This window comes from Eschrichtius robustus, chromosome 18, assembly GCF_028021215.1.
Source record: "Eschrichtius robustus isolate mEscRob2 chromosome 18, mEscRob2.pri, whole genome shotgun sequence".
Taxonomy (NCBI): domain Eukaryota; kingdom Metazoa; phylum Chordata; class Mammalia; order Artiodactyla; family Eschrichtiidae; genus Eschrichtius; species Eschrichtius robustus.
The window spans coordinates 71,018,085-71,035,075 of record NC_090841.1 but is presented as its reverse complement, the minus strand read 5'-3'; the positions used below and the strand labels follow the sequence as shown (position 1 = coordinate 71,035,075).

At 44.5% G+C, this 16,991-nt stretch overlaps 1 protein-coding gene across 4 annotated transcripts in view; it reads right to left on the bottom strand.

Annotated features, from left to right (window-relative positions):
• Positions 1-2,795: 2,795 nt before the first annotated feature.
• CLYBL (citramalyl-CoA lyase) overlaps positions 2,796-16,991 on the bottom strand; it is a 242,064-nt gene continuing 227,868 nt past the window's right edge. The window contains exons 8-9 of one of the 4 annotated variants that reach the window (XM_068526795.1): positions 10,512-10,631; positions 2,796-2,814 (exon numbers count right to left, since the gene is read on the bottom strand). In XM_068526795.1, coding sequence (XP_068382896.1) covers positions 10,536-10,631 — 96 coding nt within the window. In that variant the 3' untranslated portion in view covers positions 2,796-2,814; positions 10,512-10,535. Of the gene's footprint in view, positions 2,815-6,297; positions 6,964-7,808; positions 9,518-10,326; positions 10,632-16,991 lie in introns of those variants that run through there. The other 3 variants (XM_068526794.1, XM_068526793.1, XM_068526792.1) reach the window with 3 other exon arrangements.

The window sequence follows — 16,991 nt, the reverse complement described above, 5'->3', positions numbered from 1 at the left end:
CTAATGTAAAAGCCATCCTGCATCTTTCAGAGTTTTGTTTGGTTGTTTCTCTTTTTAATCTGCAAAATGATGGGTTAGACTAGAGTATTTACTAAATGTTCGCCAGGTACTTCTAATTTGCAGCCAGGGTCCAGATCGTTGGCCTAGACGATCTCAAAAGTCCTTCTCTGGCACCAAAATGCTGTGGTATCTATAATTTTAAATTTTAAATCAAAATAAATAAGAAAATCAGATTCACCTAGCAGATAATTCTGCTTAAAAACATCTTCCTAAATTCAGAGGTCTCAGAAGTCCTACAATGAAACTTACTTCATAAGTGGCCCAACCCTCATGAAATATTTTGGACAGAGCTTATGAATTTGGAAAGTTTATGTTCGTTCCACATTCCAATATTCCTATATGAGTTTTAAGTCAATACCAAAAAAATTATTTTTCACCTTTGAGAGTCAAGATGTGGTCGAAGTTTTTGATTTCCAGGTGGAAATCAGAAGGCTTGAATGAAAATGTTTATGGATAAAGAGAGGTGAGAAATGAAGATATTGAATCTTTGCCATTAGCTTGGGATGACAACTCCGTGTGTGTGTGTGTGTGTGTGTGTGTGTGTGTGTGTGTGTTCGCACATGAGCCTCTGCTGGGATCTGGGAGGAACAGCTGATGTTGTGGGAATATCTCATAGAAACTATAGGGACAGATGGTGGCAGACTGCAGCCATGGGACCAGCATGCTACTGATTTCAACCTAGGAACCCTTCTTATTGAAGACTATGTCCCCAGAACCATCAAGTTTTAAAATGTAGTTGAACTGGAGATGGTTTTTATTTTCTTGTTATGAAACCCGGCCTCCCACATTCTGGACTCAAGTGACTATATTCCATGTCTACTCAAGAACAGTATCTGTGGCAAAGAGATGTGAGGTTGAAGCCTCTCCAGGAATAAGTCAGGAAACAGAATGATCCAAGTTTGGTATTTAGATTAGAAATACAAGTGGAAGAAGTAAGGTTACCATCAGAAATGTGCATTTCTAAAGATATTCATTTGAAAGTTTTGAAAAAAGTAAAGCTCATGCCCTGGGGCTCCTGGGAGTATGTACAAAATACAATAATTAAATTAAGTCCAGCAGTTAAAATTCCTCATAAAAAGAAAAAGCTGGAGTGCTTCCCAATGGGGAATGCTTGACTTAAAAGAAAGGTTTTACTCTGTGGCCTGAAGGTCAACAAACTGGGACTCTGTGGGAATGTATAAAATTTCTTAAAGGGGTTCTCCGGTCTTTGTTTTGTTGAAAGAAAATAAAAGAGCAAAAAGGGACAAGTTTTGAAAATTCAAAAAATGAAGGTGCAGTCCTAAAATCATCATGATTTTTATAAACGCAGCACTAGAGGCTATGAAAACACGCTCTTTTCTGAGTACTAATGCAACACATATGCTCTTTGAGAAGGAAGGGAAAAGGCCAATGGCGCCTTTTGAACAAACTGTTTTCAAATGTGCTCATTTCCAGAGGCAGTGCATGCAAATCCACGACCCATTCATTTGCTACTTATTTTGAAAATATTCACCTTAAATATTCTCATAAATATATGTCACAGTTTAAAATTCCTTAGGTGATAGAAAGACTGATTGTTTTTTAAAAAGGTCTTTATGAAGCAAAGTTGAAAGAAATGATTTTGGGGGGGGGGTCACATCCTCAGTAATCTTAAATGGAACGTTTATCATAATTTGAAAATACCTGTTTTTATAAATAATCATTTATTGTTACCTTTCTGGTAACGTCCTCCCCCGAAATAAAGTTAAGAAAAGGATAGAAATGAAATTTTATATCCTTAAACTTTGTTTTAGTTTAAAGTTTAAACTAAACTTTGTAAGCATCATTCTGGGCTCCCACGTGAGTTTCAGGCTGCACACTCAAATGACTTCTCCTAAAACATAAAGAACCAATAACCAGTTTGCCAGGTCCTCATCTTCTTTATCGCTTAAATAGAATCTGAATGTTGGCTCTGCATTAAGACAGCATGATCAAATGTAGGACATTAGAAATAGCAGCTGTGGCAGCAATATTTAATTTACTGAATAATTAGCAGCCTCACTGACATTTCTCCGTTGATTCCCAAAGTGCAGCATTAGCTGTCCTCTGCACTCAGGCGCTCTGCAGTAAAATGGGCCAGTAAACTTCCTGTGCCAAGTTCACAGTAAATGAAGGACTACGCAGCGTCCTGCAAGCAGCTCACAGCTTAAGACACTAGATTTACTTCCAAAACACAGAAAAAACATTAGAAATGTACATTTTTACCCACTTTTGTTTTCTTTCCTACATTTGTTAATTTTTTTTTTTTTGGTTTGGGAATTGCGAGGAAAGGAAGGAAGGTAAAATTATAAGAAAAAGGAAACGGGAAACGGAAGCAGGACAGTAGCCGGAGGAGGGACTATATGGAATGAGAAGTGATGCAGAGAATGATGGAGGCCATGAGGGTAGGGCCGCAGGAGTGGGGAGGGTACAAGAGGAGGCGTGGGGAGTGAACCCGGCTCTGTCCTTGAGTCTGCGTCCTGCTCCTTCATCCCTCCACTGGAACGCCTTTCCTCATGCCACCTACGACACTCTCCATGGCCACTAGGCCATTCCCCCCCAGTGCGCCATCCTGCAAAATGTGCGAGGGACTGTTTGTTTAGTCTGAGGGGCAGAGATGGGGGGCATGAAGGCCTACCTCGAGGTTGGACTCGCCTGGTCGCCCAGCTCCCTGGCTGCACTGGATGACCGGCTGTTTGAATTGTGATGAGTTCACGTACCCTTGCCAGGGTCAGGCACTGTCTCTGAGGCAGGCAGCTGTTGAAAAAGAGGCTTCAGCTATTTTCCTGTTGCTTCAAAAAACTCATCTAGAGCTTCCTTCGTCGGGAACTTAATGTGAAGCTATAATCTGGGGAGTTCTCGGGTGTGCAACTGTGTGGTTTAGTGGTTTCATTTCCAGACTTTAGTTGAAGTCTTGGTTTTGCCAGCTGTGTGACCTTGAGCAAGTGCACTAAAAGGGCCAATATTTGCACAGATCTGGGAGGCAAGATGTCTAATGGAGGAACAGACGTCTCAGGGCCTAATTGTAATGAACACACCTTTAGCGAGTTCTTGCGGGGGGGGGGGGGTGGCGGTTGGGGGTGGGATGGGGGTGGGGAGTGAGAGGTGAGCAAGAGAGGGATCTGGGGTACATGGCAATGTCCACTGTTCAGGGCCTCCACACTGCTGTGGGACACACCACACACAAAGTACTACAATAGAAATCTGATCCAATGCAATGGAAGGACTGGGAGAGGGCCAGCAAGCTGTCTCCGGGTAGTTGGGAAGACTTCACAGAAGTGGTCTTCAAGTTGTGTCTTGGAAAATGGTTAGGAGTTTGCTGGGTATGATGGAGAGGGAGGGATTACAGCTTGTGTAGAGCCTTTGCACAGGAGTGTCAGGCCCTGCAGCCGGGCACAGTCCACCTGCCCCGTGGCCAGGGCCCCTGGGGGAGGCGATGTGTCGCTGGGCTGGTGAGGAAATGCCAGCGAGGCTCCTGGTGGCCGGAGCTCCCTCACAGCACACTGGGAAAAGCATCACAGAGCTCCCCTGGAAGCTGTTGCATGAATCCCAGTCCCTGGAAATCCCACGGAGGAAACAGATGTGCTCCTCTCCTCATCTGGGAGTTTGGGTTATTAACACAGTTTTCCCAGAGATTCTAAGCCAGAAGTTCATGTTGGTTTTATGTTCTTCCTTCCATGGAACTCAAGAGCCCATTAAAAAAAAAAAACAACAAAAATAAGCCAGATGCCTAGAGTGGATAGCCTTCTGAAGGAACTCTCCACCACAAAGCTATCTGAAATGGAATGCTCGTTTTCTCTTGATTCCTTTACTGTGTCTGAATAACTAAGGCAATTTGATTCATTGTTTAAAAAAACAAAACCCAGCCAAACCAGCTATGTGGCATGATGTAGACAACAAACAAACATTCCCCCCACCCCCACAGCAAAACAGTTTCTTTTCCCTGAATTTCTCCCCTTTAGCTAGGTATTTTAACATCACAATATAGTCACTGTTTGGTCTCTTTTGTTTTCATAAGACGGGGTTTTCAGTATATCAACTCTCTTATTTATGTAATGAAGGGAATCTGGAAAGTTCCTTCCAGGGCTTAGACTAATCCCTGGGACCATGTCCAGTTTTCTATACGTCTACATGCTGCACACAGTGTGAGAGAGAAACTGATTTTGACTGACTGAGAAGTCTGACATTGTTGCAGGATTCCCCCTCGGTCAATAGGTAGGCACAGGTGATTTAAGAGTGGGTTGTTTTCTATTCTTCCTGGTGACACGAAGCTTTGTCTTTGACTCAGGTTTGGCAGTTATATTCCACCAAGAAGTGTGGTCCCTCTGCCCTTCCGGAATGCCCATCCTGATTCCTGAATGAGAGCTCACATTGGAGAAAACCACCTCGAGTTGGCCAAAATCTGCCCTAAGACTGAGCACAGCTTTCCAATTCCCTGTGTCTGGCCGAGGGCAGAATGGGGCCAGTACCCAGTGTGTTTGATCCTTTAGCAAATCTGACAGGCTGTTTACAAACATACAGAAGGGCTGACTTCGTTCCTCAGACCTCAGGCAGGACTCTAGTTTCAGGACTGCAGCCTGAAGGAACTCACAGGGACCACAAGAATTGGGGAGGAGATGAAATAGTTGAAAAAAGTGGCTGGTTTTCAAAGCATATGGCGAGTTTTTCAAACGCTTTAAATTCTTAATTCGCTCCTCTCCTGTTACTGTCGCTATAGTAGCCAGTGGCACTTCTTTTTGTTTTGACATTTGACATTATTTTACGCCTTTGCTCCTCCTTTCACTTCACACAAGGGCATTTTAATTTTAAAAGAAAAGTGCATCCGGAACCAGTCCTACCGCTTTCCGACTAGCTGTCTGGCATCCAGTCGGGCTCAACAGATGTTTGTTGAATGAATAAACGAATGCATGAAGTGATTCTCTCTAAAAAGTTCCGAGAAATCTTTACTTTTAGCAAAGTTTGGGTTTGTCTTCTGTAAACTCGGGATTATCACTTAAAATATCCTCTGTGGATTTGATAGGAAAATAGGCAAAGTTAGAGTCTTTTGAAGAAACTCCACTAAAAAGCTATCTGAAATGGAATGTTCATTTTTCTCTCGATTCTAAAACCGTGCTTGAATAACGAGGGCAATTCCACTCAATGACTGAAAAGCAAGGGGACCCGGATCCTCCGCAGGTCCCCTGGCCAGAGATCGGCTCCGAGCAGGGCAGGCTAAGGGCGCCGGGATCGGGTCAGGGAAACCAGGACCCGCGAGATGCGCCTGGCGCTGGCAGGTCCCCCAGGGCCTCGTCCCGGCGCCTGGCCGCGGCGCCGACTTCGGAGGAAGACACAGGGGCCGGCCGGTCCCCAGGGCGGGCGCGAGGGCCCCGCGCAGGTGTCGGGCCTGTGCGCGGGGTGTGCGGGGCCTGGGAGACCCGAGAGAGACGTTATTGTTACACTGTAACGAGTCTGATTAACATGCTCCTGACACTTTCTCTTAGTTTCTCGAGCTCCTAGCAACAGCGCACAAAGGCGCGGGATTGTCCCGGGCTCCGCGGGGACACGGGGCAGCCTTTGATCTGCCACCATTACAGCGGGGCTGCGCGACAGGCTCGCAGGCTCCGGGCGGCCCGCGGTCCCGGCCCACTGCGCGCCCCGGCCCCGCCCGCCCGCCCGACGGTCGCAGCTCCGGGAGCGGCCGCCGCGCGGGACCGGGGCCACGGGGCGCACCGGCCGGGCCCCGCCGGTCTTCGCGTCTGGGCGCCCCCGACCTCAGCCTTCGGGAAGCGCGGGCGCTGGGGACGCGGACTCGGCGTGTCCTGGCCCGGCGGGCCACGTCCTTCCGACGGGGCGCGCGGTCCCCGAGATCGCCGGCCCTCCCCGTCGCAAGAAGTAAACAGTAAAACCGAGCGGGTCGCTTACAGCCGAAGAACACAAAAATTAAAAAAAGACAGGCGTGAGCGACAAACAAATCCCAAAAGATTTTGTAAAACATTTTAAAAATTAAAAAAAATCTGCAGGCTTCAGCCCGTTTAGCTGAAACTGGGCTCGATCGGCAGCAAACCACCAAAAGGCGCTAAGGATGATTTCGGTTCCTTCCTACAAATCACTTTCTTTTCGTCGTTGGCAATTCTTATAGATTCATAAGGAAATATATTGCCAAATAATCGCTGGAATTTAAACAAACTCACCACCACCACCCGTCACAGAACACTAAAAAGCTGTCTGGTACTAAGGTATTTGAAAGTACTTTATTCTCCATTTGTTCGCTCTCTTAACCCCCCATCCCACCCCGATTTAAAATAAAGCGCGGAAAGAAAGACCACGGTTTTAACATTTAAATGTTGAGGTCGGCTGATTACTTTCCCCCTAAGTTGCAATGTGAAAACCTGCCGGGGGGGGCGGGGGGGAGCGTCTCAGGGCTGGGAGGACAGTGTCCCCCAGCCTGGGACGCAAGCTTTGCAAAGGTTACAGACCGGTTCGGTGACCCTCCGCAGCACCAATATGCACAAGATCCTGCTGTTGATCTCAGAACCCGTTTTGTACCTTCAACTGCCTTCCAAGTATTATACTAGAGGTAAAAATCAAAATCAAAACGGAAGACATTTAGCTTTCCAAGCTAACCAGAAACCACAGAAGCAGAATGCCCTTCAAAAAGAAAAGCACGTATTAACTCTTCTCTTAAGACATCATTAGAAAATTCATCGTCCCTATTGAAGGTCAGTTTCCCGAACTGCCGAAGATCTATTAGGGGCTGGGATGTTCATCATAATATTTTAGGAGAGAAAAGAAAAGAAAAAAAAAAAAAAAAAACCTACACGGTCTATTCCATTTACGCAGCAAAATATGCCAGGCAACGAGTTACTTTCAAATTCAAATTGGAGGCGGCAAGTCTTCGTTGTTGAAGACACTTTTCCCAGTCAGTCCCTGGAGGAGAGGATGTCAGGGCAGTTAGCGGTTCAATACTTGTAAATCTGAAGGGAACCGCACCCAGATGCCGGGGGACTTCCCAACTTGCGCTCAGGGATAGTGCCTGACTCCGGACTCTGCTGGAGTTCCCCTCGCCATTTCAATAAAACATGATTGTACTGATATAATCCTCTATACATTAAAATTAGGTTGTCACAGATTGTCATTAAGACCTCAGTAAAACAATGAAGACATTATTGGGAACCCCCCCTCAGGCAAGGTATTAGGGAATAAAACAATCTACACCACTCGGGTCCTATTGAGATTAATGAAAAAATTATGCCAAAAAAATCTCAATTTCATTTTCCCGTGGCGGGGCTTTGCATACATACAGTCAGTCTTGCCTTACACCTGATGATTTATTAAACTAATCTGCAGTGATCACCACTGATGTTCTCAACTCAATCTTGTCCTGGCTCATTTTCTAAGTAATTGTTTCTCATTAGTTTTGATAATGTTTTAATAGTGTTACCCATAATTTAGCCCCCAAGAATTAATAACAGGGGGGTAATATGGTGAAGCAGCTTGTGATGAGCTACACAAAATATAAACAGGTATAGTTTTTAATTAATCAGATTACTGCAAGGTTCTCTTCTTGCAGTCAGTCCATTCCTAGCTGGGAGGAATTCCCCGGGTTGGGCACTGTCACATACCAAGTGGGGTCAGCTCACCCAGCCCTCCCTCCCACCCTCCCTGTATTACCTTCACCCACCCGAGGCACCAAAGAGATGTGGGTGGGGAAAGTGGAGATACCTCTTGTCTCCCAACATCTCCTTGCCTTTGTTCCTCAAGGAATGAGGCATGATGGATCTCTGACTCTAAACCCTCTTCTGGGTCCCTCTTGGAGGGTCTGTGCTCAGAGAGTGGGACCTTGGTCCAGATTTTTGGCTCTAGTGTGTCCCAGTGTCATGATCCTATCATAATTGGGACCCTGGGGTTATGAGGAAGATGATAAATCTGACACTCAGGGAGACTTAAACAACAAGGTGGTTTTGTTGGAACAAAGTGTGGTTTGAGATAAAGGGCGTGGTGACCAGTCCAACAGGGTTGGAAATCTAGGAACCTGTGAGCCCGTTGGTGATGGGGGTGGGGAAGACCTAGTCAGGTCCAGGCTCTCAGGGCCCCCTGGAGACCTTGCTGAGAGGATTGCTCTTCCCGAGGTCCGCATGCCTTCACCCTGGCATCTGGGGTCCCTTAGAGTGGAGGGCTTGGCTCTCAGTGAGCCCCAGGCTCGAGGAGGTCCATCTATAGGGTTTGGGGGTTGCCTGTGTAACAGGGGTGGAGACTAGAGCGTCTCCCTTTCATCCTGTCAAAGCCTGAGGTGGGGTTATCTGGACCAACACATGAGGATGGGCAGGACGGCGGAGTTGAAGTGGGGGCTGCCTGTAGGGAAGTATGAAGAAAGGCTTTTATTATCGTCTTTTGTTTAAGACGGGTCCTGCCTATGCTTCCAACACCCTGAGGGTGTCAAAATGAGAGGAGGCTTCCCTCTGCCTTCCGAGCGGTCCTCCTGTGTTTGTGTGCTGAGCAGTGGGGTCCGGCTGCGTGGGCACCTATGGTCCTGGTTTACCCGGCGGGCACAGCTGCGCAGTGGGTTGCGGGGATGGCTTCTCCTGTAACTGCTGCCCACTGTCACTGTCCGCAGTCCTGAAGCCCAGTTTGGCTGGAGGCCAGTCATCTCCCAAGTTGGCTGAGACACTGTCTTCCTCCTTCCAGCCCCTCCGAGTGAGGACGAGGCAGGCTCCCACCTTTCTTTGCAGCTAACTCTGGCGCAGCACCGGGTGACCAATGCTCTCGAGGGGTTAGGGGGGTGCGATGCCCAGGGTAGGCAGGACCCCGGCGCAGCACATCCCATCTCAGTGAAGAGCCGCCTCGTCGGATCCCATGTTTGAGAATGTTAGTTGGCGTCTCAAAGCATGTGTTTCCCAGAACTGCCCAGCCTGGATCAGGTTCCTTTGCATGCCTGTCGGAACTGCCCTGCACTGGTGGTGGATGTCGTATGACCGTATGTGGGCCTCTCCCACTTTGCTTTGGTTCCATGATGCCTTTCCTTGTATATAACCTTCAGCCCTCCTCCCCTCTTGGGCTTCCTGGAGGAACTGGAAGGGGTAGGGGAAAGTAGACCCCTGGGTGGGGCACACGGTAGGGGCCACATAGGAAATAAACAAAAAGGGCGTAGGAGGAGGTGAGAAATGAAAATAAAAAAACAACTGTTTTCTATTTACGAATTTAAATAAACAGAACAGCCTTCCCTGCGGTGTTTGTCTAAGAGCAGCAGCTTTGCTGCTGTGTAGGTCATGAAAAGGTTGGTGTAGAGTTTAAAACTTCCCATTCTGTTAATTTCTTAAAGAACAGTCGTCCAGAGTCTCCACACAAAAGCTCATGATTTAATGAGGAGCAGAAACAAAATCTCTGATTGTTGGTGTTTCAAATTTCATTGGCGTCCTCTGGCAAACACAAGTTGATCCTTCGCAGCTTCAATACCCTTTAGCCTTCAGTATAAGAGCACATGCTGAATAGGGAAGAATGGCTGGTTGTTATGTTTATTTACCCTTGCTGCAAGCTGGGTTAACCTCTTCAAAACGGCTTTACTAAGCCCGTTAACCACCCATATGACTTGTAGCAGCATCTCTAATGTGATGCAAATCTCACAGGGGACCATATGCACCAGCTCTGTGGCATTGTGTCTTCTTAGAGGCTACAAGTTTATTGCTGAGGGGGGCCCTGTCCCAGCCATACATTTACAGGGGGGAAATGGCCTCAATGGCAAACAGTTAAACAGGGAAATAAAGGGAGAGAACGGATGGTCTTGTGTTTCTGCACATTTGTTTTTTAACTGCTGGTAACTGTTGACCCAAAGCATTCACCCAGGATGAGGGCTTTCATAGTGATCACCTAGCAGTCCAAGGATAGGGATATTTCATTTTCTTGGGGGGGTGGGTGGAGGTTAAAGTAATCAGTTTTGAAGATTTATTTTTAGAAGATAGCTATATAAACCAGTATGGTACTTAATCAACTTTTCTATGCCATCTCTGTTGTTTTATCAGATTACTAGTGAAATAAACACCAACCCTTCATTGAGTTATTATTTTTTAAAAGGTTGGCCTTTCTTAAAATTATTTCTGGTGTCGAGGGAACAAGGCACAATGTGGGAAACATCTAACGTGAGCAGGGTGAAGGGAGTATACGTATTTGGGAAAGATCTGTTTCACTAAAGACCGAACTTCCCCTGGAGCAGCCCATCTCTCCCCACTATTTTATCTCCCTGTGAAGTCATAAGTCCGTACTTGTAACACACTCATGAACAATAAAATCATAAGCTTGGAACCAAAAAGAAGAACGTTCATTTTTAGAGGAATAACCGGCCAGTGAGATAACCAAAAAAAAAAAAAAAATGTGATTAACATGAACTGTAAATGAAGAAAGGCTCCCATCTGGCATACTAACAAGTTGCCTTGAGTATTATGGCTTGTCTTTAAGGAACCCACTGTATATGTTCAGCCCACCTGATGAGAGCTTCATTTAGCAGATCATTTTTCCTTGATGGATATGGCAAGCCTAACAATGTTCTGGGCCTGCTTCAGTAATGGCATGTCGATCACACTCCCTCGGAAAGTAAAGGCTCCCTGGAAGACAGAGAATACAAACTTCCTGAAAGAATGCTCGGAAATTACAGGCTTCCTTTCTGCACACACTTGTACAACAAGAACATTTTAGATTCCACCTGAATTATACTGACTTTCCTACCCAACTTTTGAGAAAGCCAAAGTAAATTACAGGGGAAAGATTTCTTTTTTCCTCCTAAAGAGGAAAAAGAAAACACTTCAGCATTTTAATGGAGAGGAAAAACATCAGGCACAAGGTATTGGAAACTGCTCATTTAACTCTTGAAATCAAGCAGAAAACAAGGGCGGAAGGAAAATGTAAATACTTCCTTATATACTTTTTGAAATACTGCATAGAACTGTGAAAACAGTAATATGCTCTGGCAACTGATTACTGTTTGAATAAATAATTGTATGATCAGGTTAAAGGAAGAATGCTTCCTTCTTCTTGTAATGTAATTGAGGGGTAACACTATCACGTGATGAGAAAATGTAAGGTAGGATTATACTGAGTAAAAAGAGATTCTTCTGTTGGTACACACTTTTGCAGAAAAGGATTACAGTGACAGGGGACATGAATCTGTAACAAAGAAATCATAGGTCTGTTGAATGGTGAGCCTGGAAAGAACCTGAGATCTCCTGATTTATACCCATTTTACAGATTCACTTTTTAAAAACTTCTGCAAATACTCATTGAATGTGTCATGTGATCTCAGTGCTGTTCTAGATGAGGACTCTGATGCCCAGAGTAGTTGAGTGATTCTCCAAGGTCACTTGACTAGGAAAAGTTAGAGCTGGGGCTAGTACTTGGGTCTCAGAACCTCAAGCCTTCATTAGAGACTCCCACATTATGATGGTAGGGTAGTTTCTTTAGTGCCTCAGAAGAAGAAGAATTAAATGGACAGAAGCAGTATGAATCTGAAATTAATGTCTTGTTATTCATGTTCTTTTAATCACTTCTTTTTGCTGTTTTCAATTACAGCTCTTCTTAATTCCCCTTCTTTCTACCTGTTGGTAAGGATGCTGGTGTGAGTGGGGAGCAGGTGGTCTTTTGAGACCTGAAGGTGGGTTGGAGCAATTACAATCCTTGATGATGGTCCATTTGTATATATTGCCATTCATTTCTGGATTTTACAAGTACCACCTCTCAACAGTCAATGTTGTCATTATTCAGGACTTCTGGGATGGTCTCCTGGGCTCGCTGGAAACCCTCATCTCTTATAATAACATAGAGTTATACACAGAATGGAGGTTAAAAAAATTGGCAGGGAATCCTTAGCAGTGACTTTGAAATTTGTTTTTTAATCAAGAGAGATTTAGAAGTCATTAGGATTAGAATTCTCACCAGTGCTTAGCCTTCTCAGCCCTAGAATGATAAATCGGATTCATATGAACACCTGTGTTGCCTAAAATCCTATACCGTTAAGTCATTTTCCAATCTGCCCATTTTACTATTCATACTCCCAGATTGGTCTGTGCCTAATTTCATTCAACCTAGAGCTAATTTTGGTTGTCTCTGTGACCATGATGAATTTTATGAATTTGGTTAGAAGTTCTAAGGATATTCTGTGGGTTAGCATGACATGTGAAATCAGGGCATGGGACTCGTGCTGTTTTACAAGGCAAGAGTCTAGTTTTCTTATTGGAGTATATGATGAAGACCAAAGGCCTCCTGGTTATCCGTCCACCAAGTGGATTCTGGCCCTGTAAAACAGCACATGTGTCCTGCTAAAGCTTAAATAATAGGCTAATAATAATAGAGATGAAATTAGCCTAGATGCACATGAAATCAAAATGATGCACAGAGAATCAAGATGACTTGGCTTTGGGTCTATGCCATGTTCCCTGAATCCGCTTTGGATTCCACATGCACATCAAAGGTGCAAAATATTTCATGTAGTTTTTCACGACAGGGAAATCATTTCTTTCTTTTATGTGGCAGATTTTGCTTGACTTCCTTTGTTAAACTTAAGCTGGAAAACAAAAGTTAACATTTTTGTTCTTTGTTTCCTTCATCTCTGCAAATTGAGGATTTTAGTGTTAAGAATCAAGACTTCCTCATATGAATATCCTCCTGCTTTCACATCGACCTAGAATATGGTTGGTTTTTTAACATATGGATCTACATGTGAAATGTGAACAGTCTGTTGGTCAGGATTTGGAAGAATGCAGATTGTCAAAAGTTACCTGGATTTGTGGGGAGGGTTTGAAACATTCCTTAATGTGTGATCATAGATAAGTTTCGGTTTCACAGCTCAGTGCATTTCTGAGAAACTGGTGTACCATTTTGAAAAGAAGAGGGAACTTCCATCAGCTTTAAGATTTGGAATATAATTTGGTTTAAAATGCCTCTAAGTAGTAACTCATTCATGGTTAAAAGCCTTAACAACCATGACTACAACAATAATAATAGCTATAATTTCTTGAGCAGTTGCTAGCCCCAGGACTGTGCCTGGTCTTTGACATGTTTTATTTCAGGTAATGCTTGTAAAAACACTGTGAGGTAGATACCATGACCCATCCCCATTAACAAACTGTTTTTTTTTTTTTCTTTTCAATTGTAGTAAAAACACATAACATAAATTCACCATCTTAACCATTTTAAAGCATATGAGTCTGTAGTGTTAGATTCACACTATTGCACAACAGATCTCCAGAACTTTTTCATCTTGCGAAAGTGGAATTCAGTACCATTAGACAACTACTCTCCATTCCCCCTCCTCCATCCCCTGGCAATGAGTATGTATTCATCTGTTTCTATGAGTATATATCCATCCCCATATTATAACTGAGGAAACTGAGGCACAAAGAAACTTGTACGAGTCTGCCCTGTGGCTCGCTAAGTATAGAACTGGTATAAAACCTAGCTCTATTTGATCCAAAGCGTGCGCTCCAGGCTTATGCCCTGGGCTTGTAGATTGTTCTCCGAGTGGGTTGCCTGGCCGCCTGAATCAGAATCATCTAATGGGGAGGTGGCTTGTTAAAATGCAGATTCTTGGGCTCCATCCTATAAGGTTTCATGCAGAAGGTCTGGGCGTTGGCCAGGAACCCTCTGATGATTCTAATGCACATTGAACTTTGAGAAGCTCTGTGTTTTAGCTCTCCTGGGTAGAAATGGTTAGGCTGGCTTTTAAATGGGTACAACTCCATCCCTGCTCTCAAGGAGCCTACAGTTTGCAGGAGGAGACACGGAAGAAAAGAAGCAGGTGCCATAAAATGCAACAAGAATTAGAGAATAAGCCAGTGTTATGAATAGGGAGATCAGAGGCCTGAAAAGTCTGCCCTTCTTACCAATCAGGACCATGTTTGCCATTTCACACTGTTGACTTAGACATGATATTGTGTACCTAGTGCATGTCATGCATTTCCCGCTAGAGTTGTCATGGGGCTCCACCTCCGCACAACGGGCTTTTATTCAGCAACTACCTATTGAGTTATTTGTTGTAATAAATCACTAGTCAGCCACTTTGGCACCTCTTACTATACACATGTCTATGGCTTCAGCCTCCTGGAAATGAAGAGCAGTATCACCTTAGCATAGGTGTTATCTGTATAGGAAGGAAAACAATTACTTATTGGGCTGTACTTTTTCTAACATCTGGGTCATTGCCTGGTGGTAAGATAGGCACAGAAATAACATGAACTTTATCAGACCCTGAAGTTCTTCAATGGGGGAGAATCTGACTTACAATTTGATGGCAAAAGGACTGGTGATCATGATGGTGGTGATGACAAGAGTAATCACATCTATGGGAAATATTCATATATTTTACATTTCTGGCACTTAGCACTTGAGAATTTTTTTCTGTAGAGTACTAAAAGAGTACTTTTCTAGCACCCATAAATTGATCTAATCCTTTCCCTACTCATTGTATTTTCAAATAACTTCTCTGGGCATTCAGGGAGCTCTCTCTGGCACATTCCCATGATGATGTTGCTCTGTCAGAATTAATGATAATATTTGAGCACAGCTGCTATACGCCTTCTTTTTCAGAGTGACACTTTATTTCTTCCTCTATGATGCTAAGTCTTATGCCCAATGAATTATTTACCTCATTACAGTTCCCAGTGAATTCCTAAAACTTTTAGTCAGTGTTGGCCACTATGGAATTTGTCTTTAGGACCTTGGTTGTGCCCTCTTCTTGCTAAACTCTCTCAGGCCCAGCCCTGAGCTTCCCAAGAGTAAGCTCTTCCTTACTCCCAAAGTTAATTGCTCCTTGATACCCCTCAAAATGGGGAAAATGATGCTCACAGAGACACAAATGGGCACTGTTTCATTCTTTCTTTCCTGTTTTTCAACCTATCACACTTGGAGTCCTTGGACAGGCCCTAGTATGGCCTTGGTCCCCTCACAATTTGGCTAAGGGGTAAGGATTTAAGTTTGGTTACCAGGCACCCAAAGCTCAGTGGGGAGGCTGCCTGGCTCCCAGGCTGGACAGCAGAGGTCTTGCTGAGAGACTGCTGGGACACCTTCCTAATTGGGACCGTGATGTTATTTTTCTAAAATATCAGATAAGATCATCCATTTGCTTAAACCTTGCTTTGGCTCCCTTTGGACTTACAAAATCAAGTGCAATCTCCTTAGCTGGGGGCCCAGGGCTCCCCACGGTGAGACCAGGCCCTGCCTCTGCTCTCAGCTTAGTCTCCTGCCAGTCTACACACACACACACACACACACACACACACACACACACCTCTGCACCTCTCCCACAGGCTCTGCTCTCTGCTCTGATGGTCCTTTCCCTGTCTGTCCGGCAAACTGCTCCTTATGCTTCAAGACGTCAGAAGATGTCATGTCCGTGAAGCATTTTTAGACTTCCCTGGTTGGGCTCATTTCTCTCCTTCTTTCCCTTACACGTCCTCCTGTAACAACATTTGTCACACTCTACTGTAATTATTTGTTTACGTCGCTGTCTTTCTCACTATGTTGGGAAGCCCTTGAGGACAGGGTCTCACATATCTTTGAATCCCCAGAATCCAGCACCCAAAACATGGTTCTGAGTGAAGCTTGTTTCTTTTGTGGGGCCTGAGCTGGGTGACTGAAGGGACAATGACTTGGGAAGACAGAATCACTCTTACCTTTCTGTTCTCCTATACCTGCAAGTGTCTTTCTGTGCCACTTGATCTTTCCCTGGTCTGGTAATACTCCCTGGTCAGTTGGCCAACACTTGCTGAGCCTCCAGTAGGACACAGGGACTGACCTAAGCAAATGTGATGTTGGGCTGGGGTCAGGTTAACTCATGCAAATGACTTAACGGTTGAAGTGCAAGTGAGTCTATCTGTAAGTGGTGCTTAAGGAATTAGACGCTGCAGAGAGAAAGAGCCATCAAAACGGGGTGGTTTGGCCTCGGAGGGGCTTTGGGGGACAGTACTTTATTTATTTATTTAGCTGCACCGCATAGCGTGTGTGATCTTAGTTCCCCAACCAGGGATTGAACCTGGGCCCTCAGGAATGAATGTGTGGAGTCCTAACCACTGGACCACCAGGGAATTCCCAAGGGAACAGGTACTTTTAAAGTCAGCTTTAGAAGGTGAGAGATGCCAAATGAAGGTCAAGATAGGGGCAGGGGAAACAGAGCAGTGTATCCATATGTGCGAGTGGGGTTGGCCTTCTGTGTTCGACAAGAGCCCCCTGTACTTCTGGTCATCAGTGACTCAATAGATCAAGCAAAATGAAGGACCACAGTATGAGTTACTGGATCTGTCTGTTGATGAAGGGGTTTCTCTACGGCCTGAGGAAAGGGAGCCTAATCTAGCCTCAATGAGAGCAATCTGGAAGAGGGACAACAGACTTTCCTCACGACAAAGCACACAGGACTCAGTCCCTGCTTGATGCAGCCAGACTGGAACCCACAGGGCTCCCTCTGTTCTTGCTCCCTGCCCTGGTGGACCCAAGGGGGCCCTGGACCCTGAGGGGGAGGAAATTGAACCACTTGTTTTCTTTCCTTTATTCTGGGTAATTTTTTCTCTGTTCTAGAGTAGTCTGGGGATCCAACAATCTGACTTACAGATACAAAAACTGCAGTTCAGTTATTAGTTCATCTTTTTAAAGGAACTTATGAGTAGGATAGGACTAGAATCTTGGGTTTTTCACCCCAAATCTCAAACTCTTCCCACTAATCAGTATACCTCAAAGCATGTCTGGTAACCATGGTACATAAGATGATTATAGAAAAAATTAATATCAAAAATTTTTAATATATATTATTTTACATATACTATATTTAAAAAATTTTGATGTGATTTATAAAAAATAAATAGCATATCTAAACTGTTATTTCAGAGATATTATTACTTAGAATGAGGCTGAAAAAATTAATATATATAGGTAAGGCCCAGATAAGCAAATATGTGAAAATGCAATTTTAATAACTGGCTTGG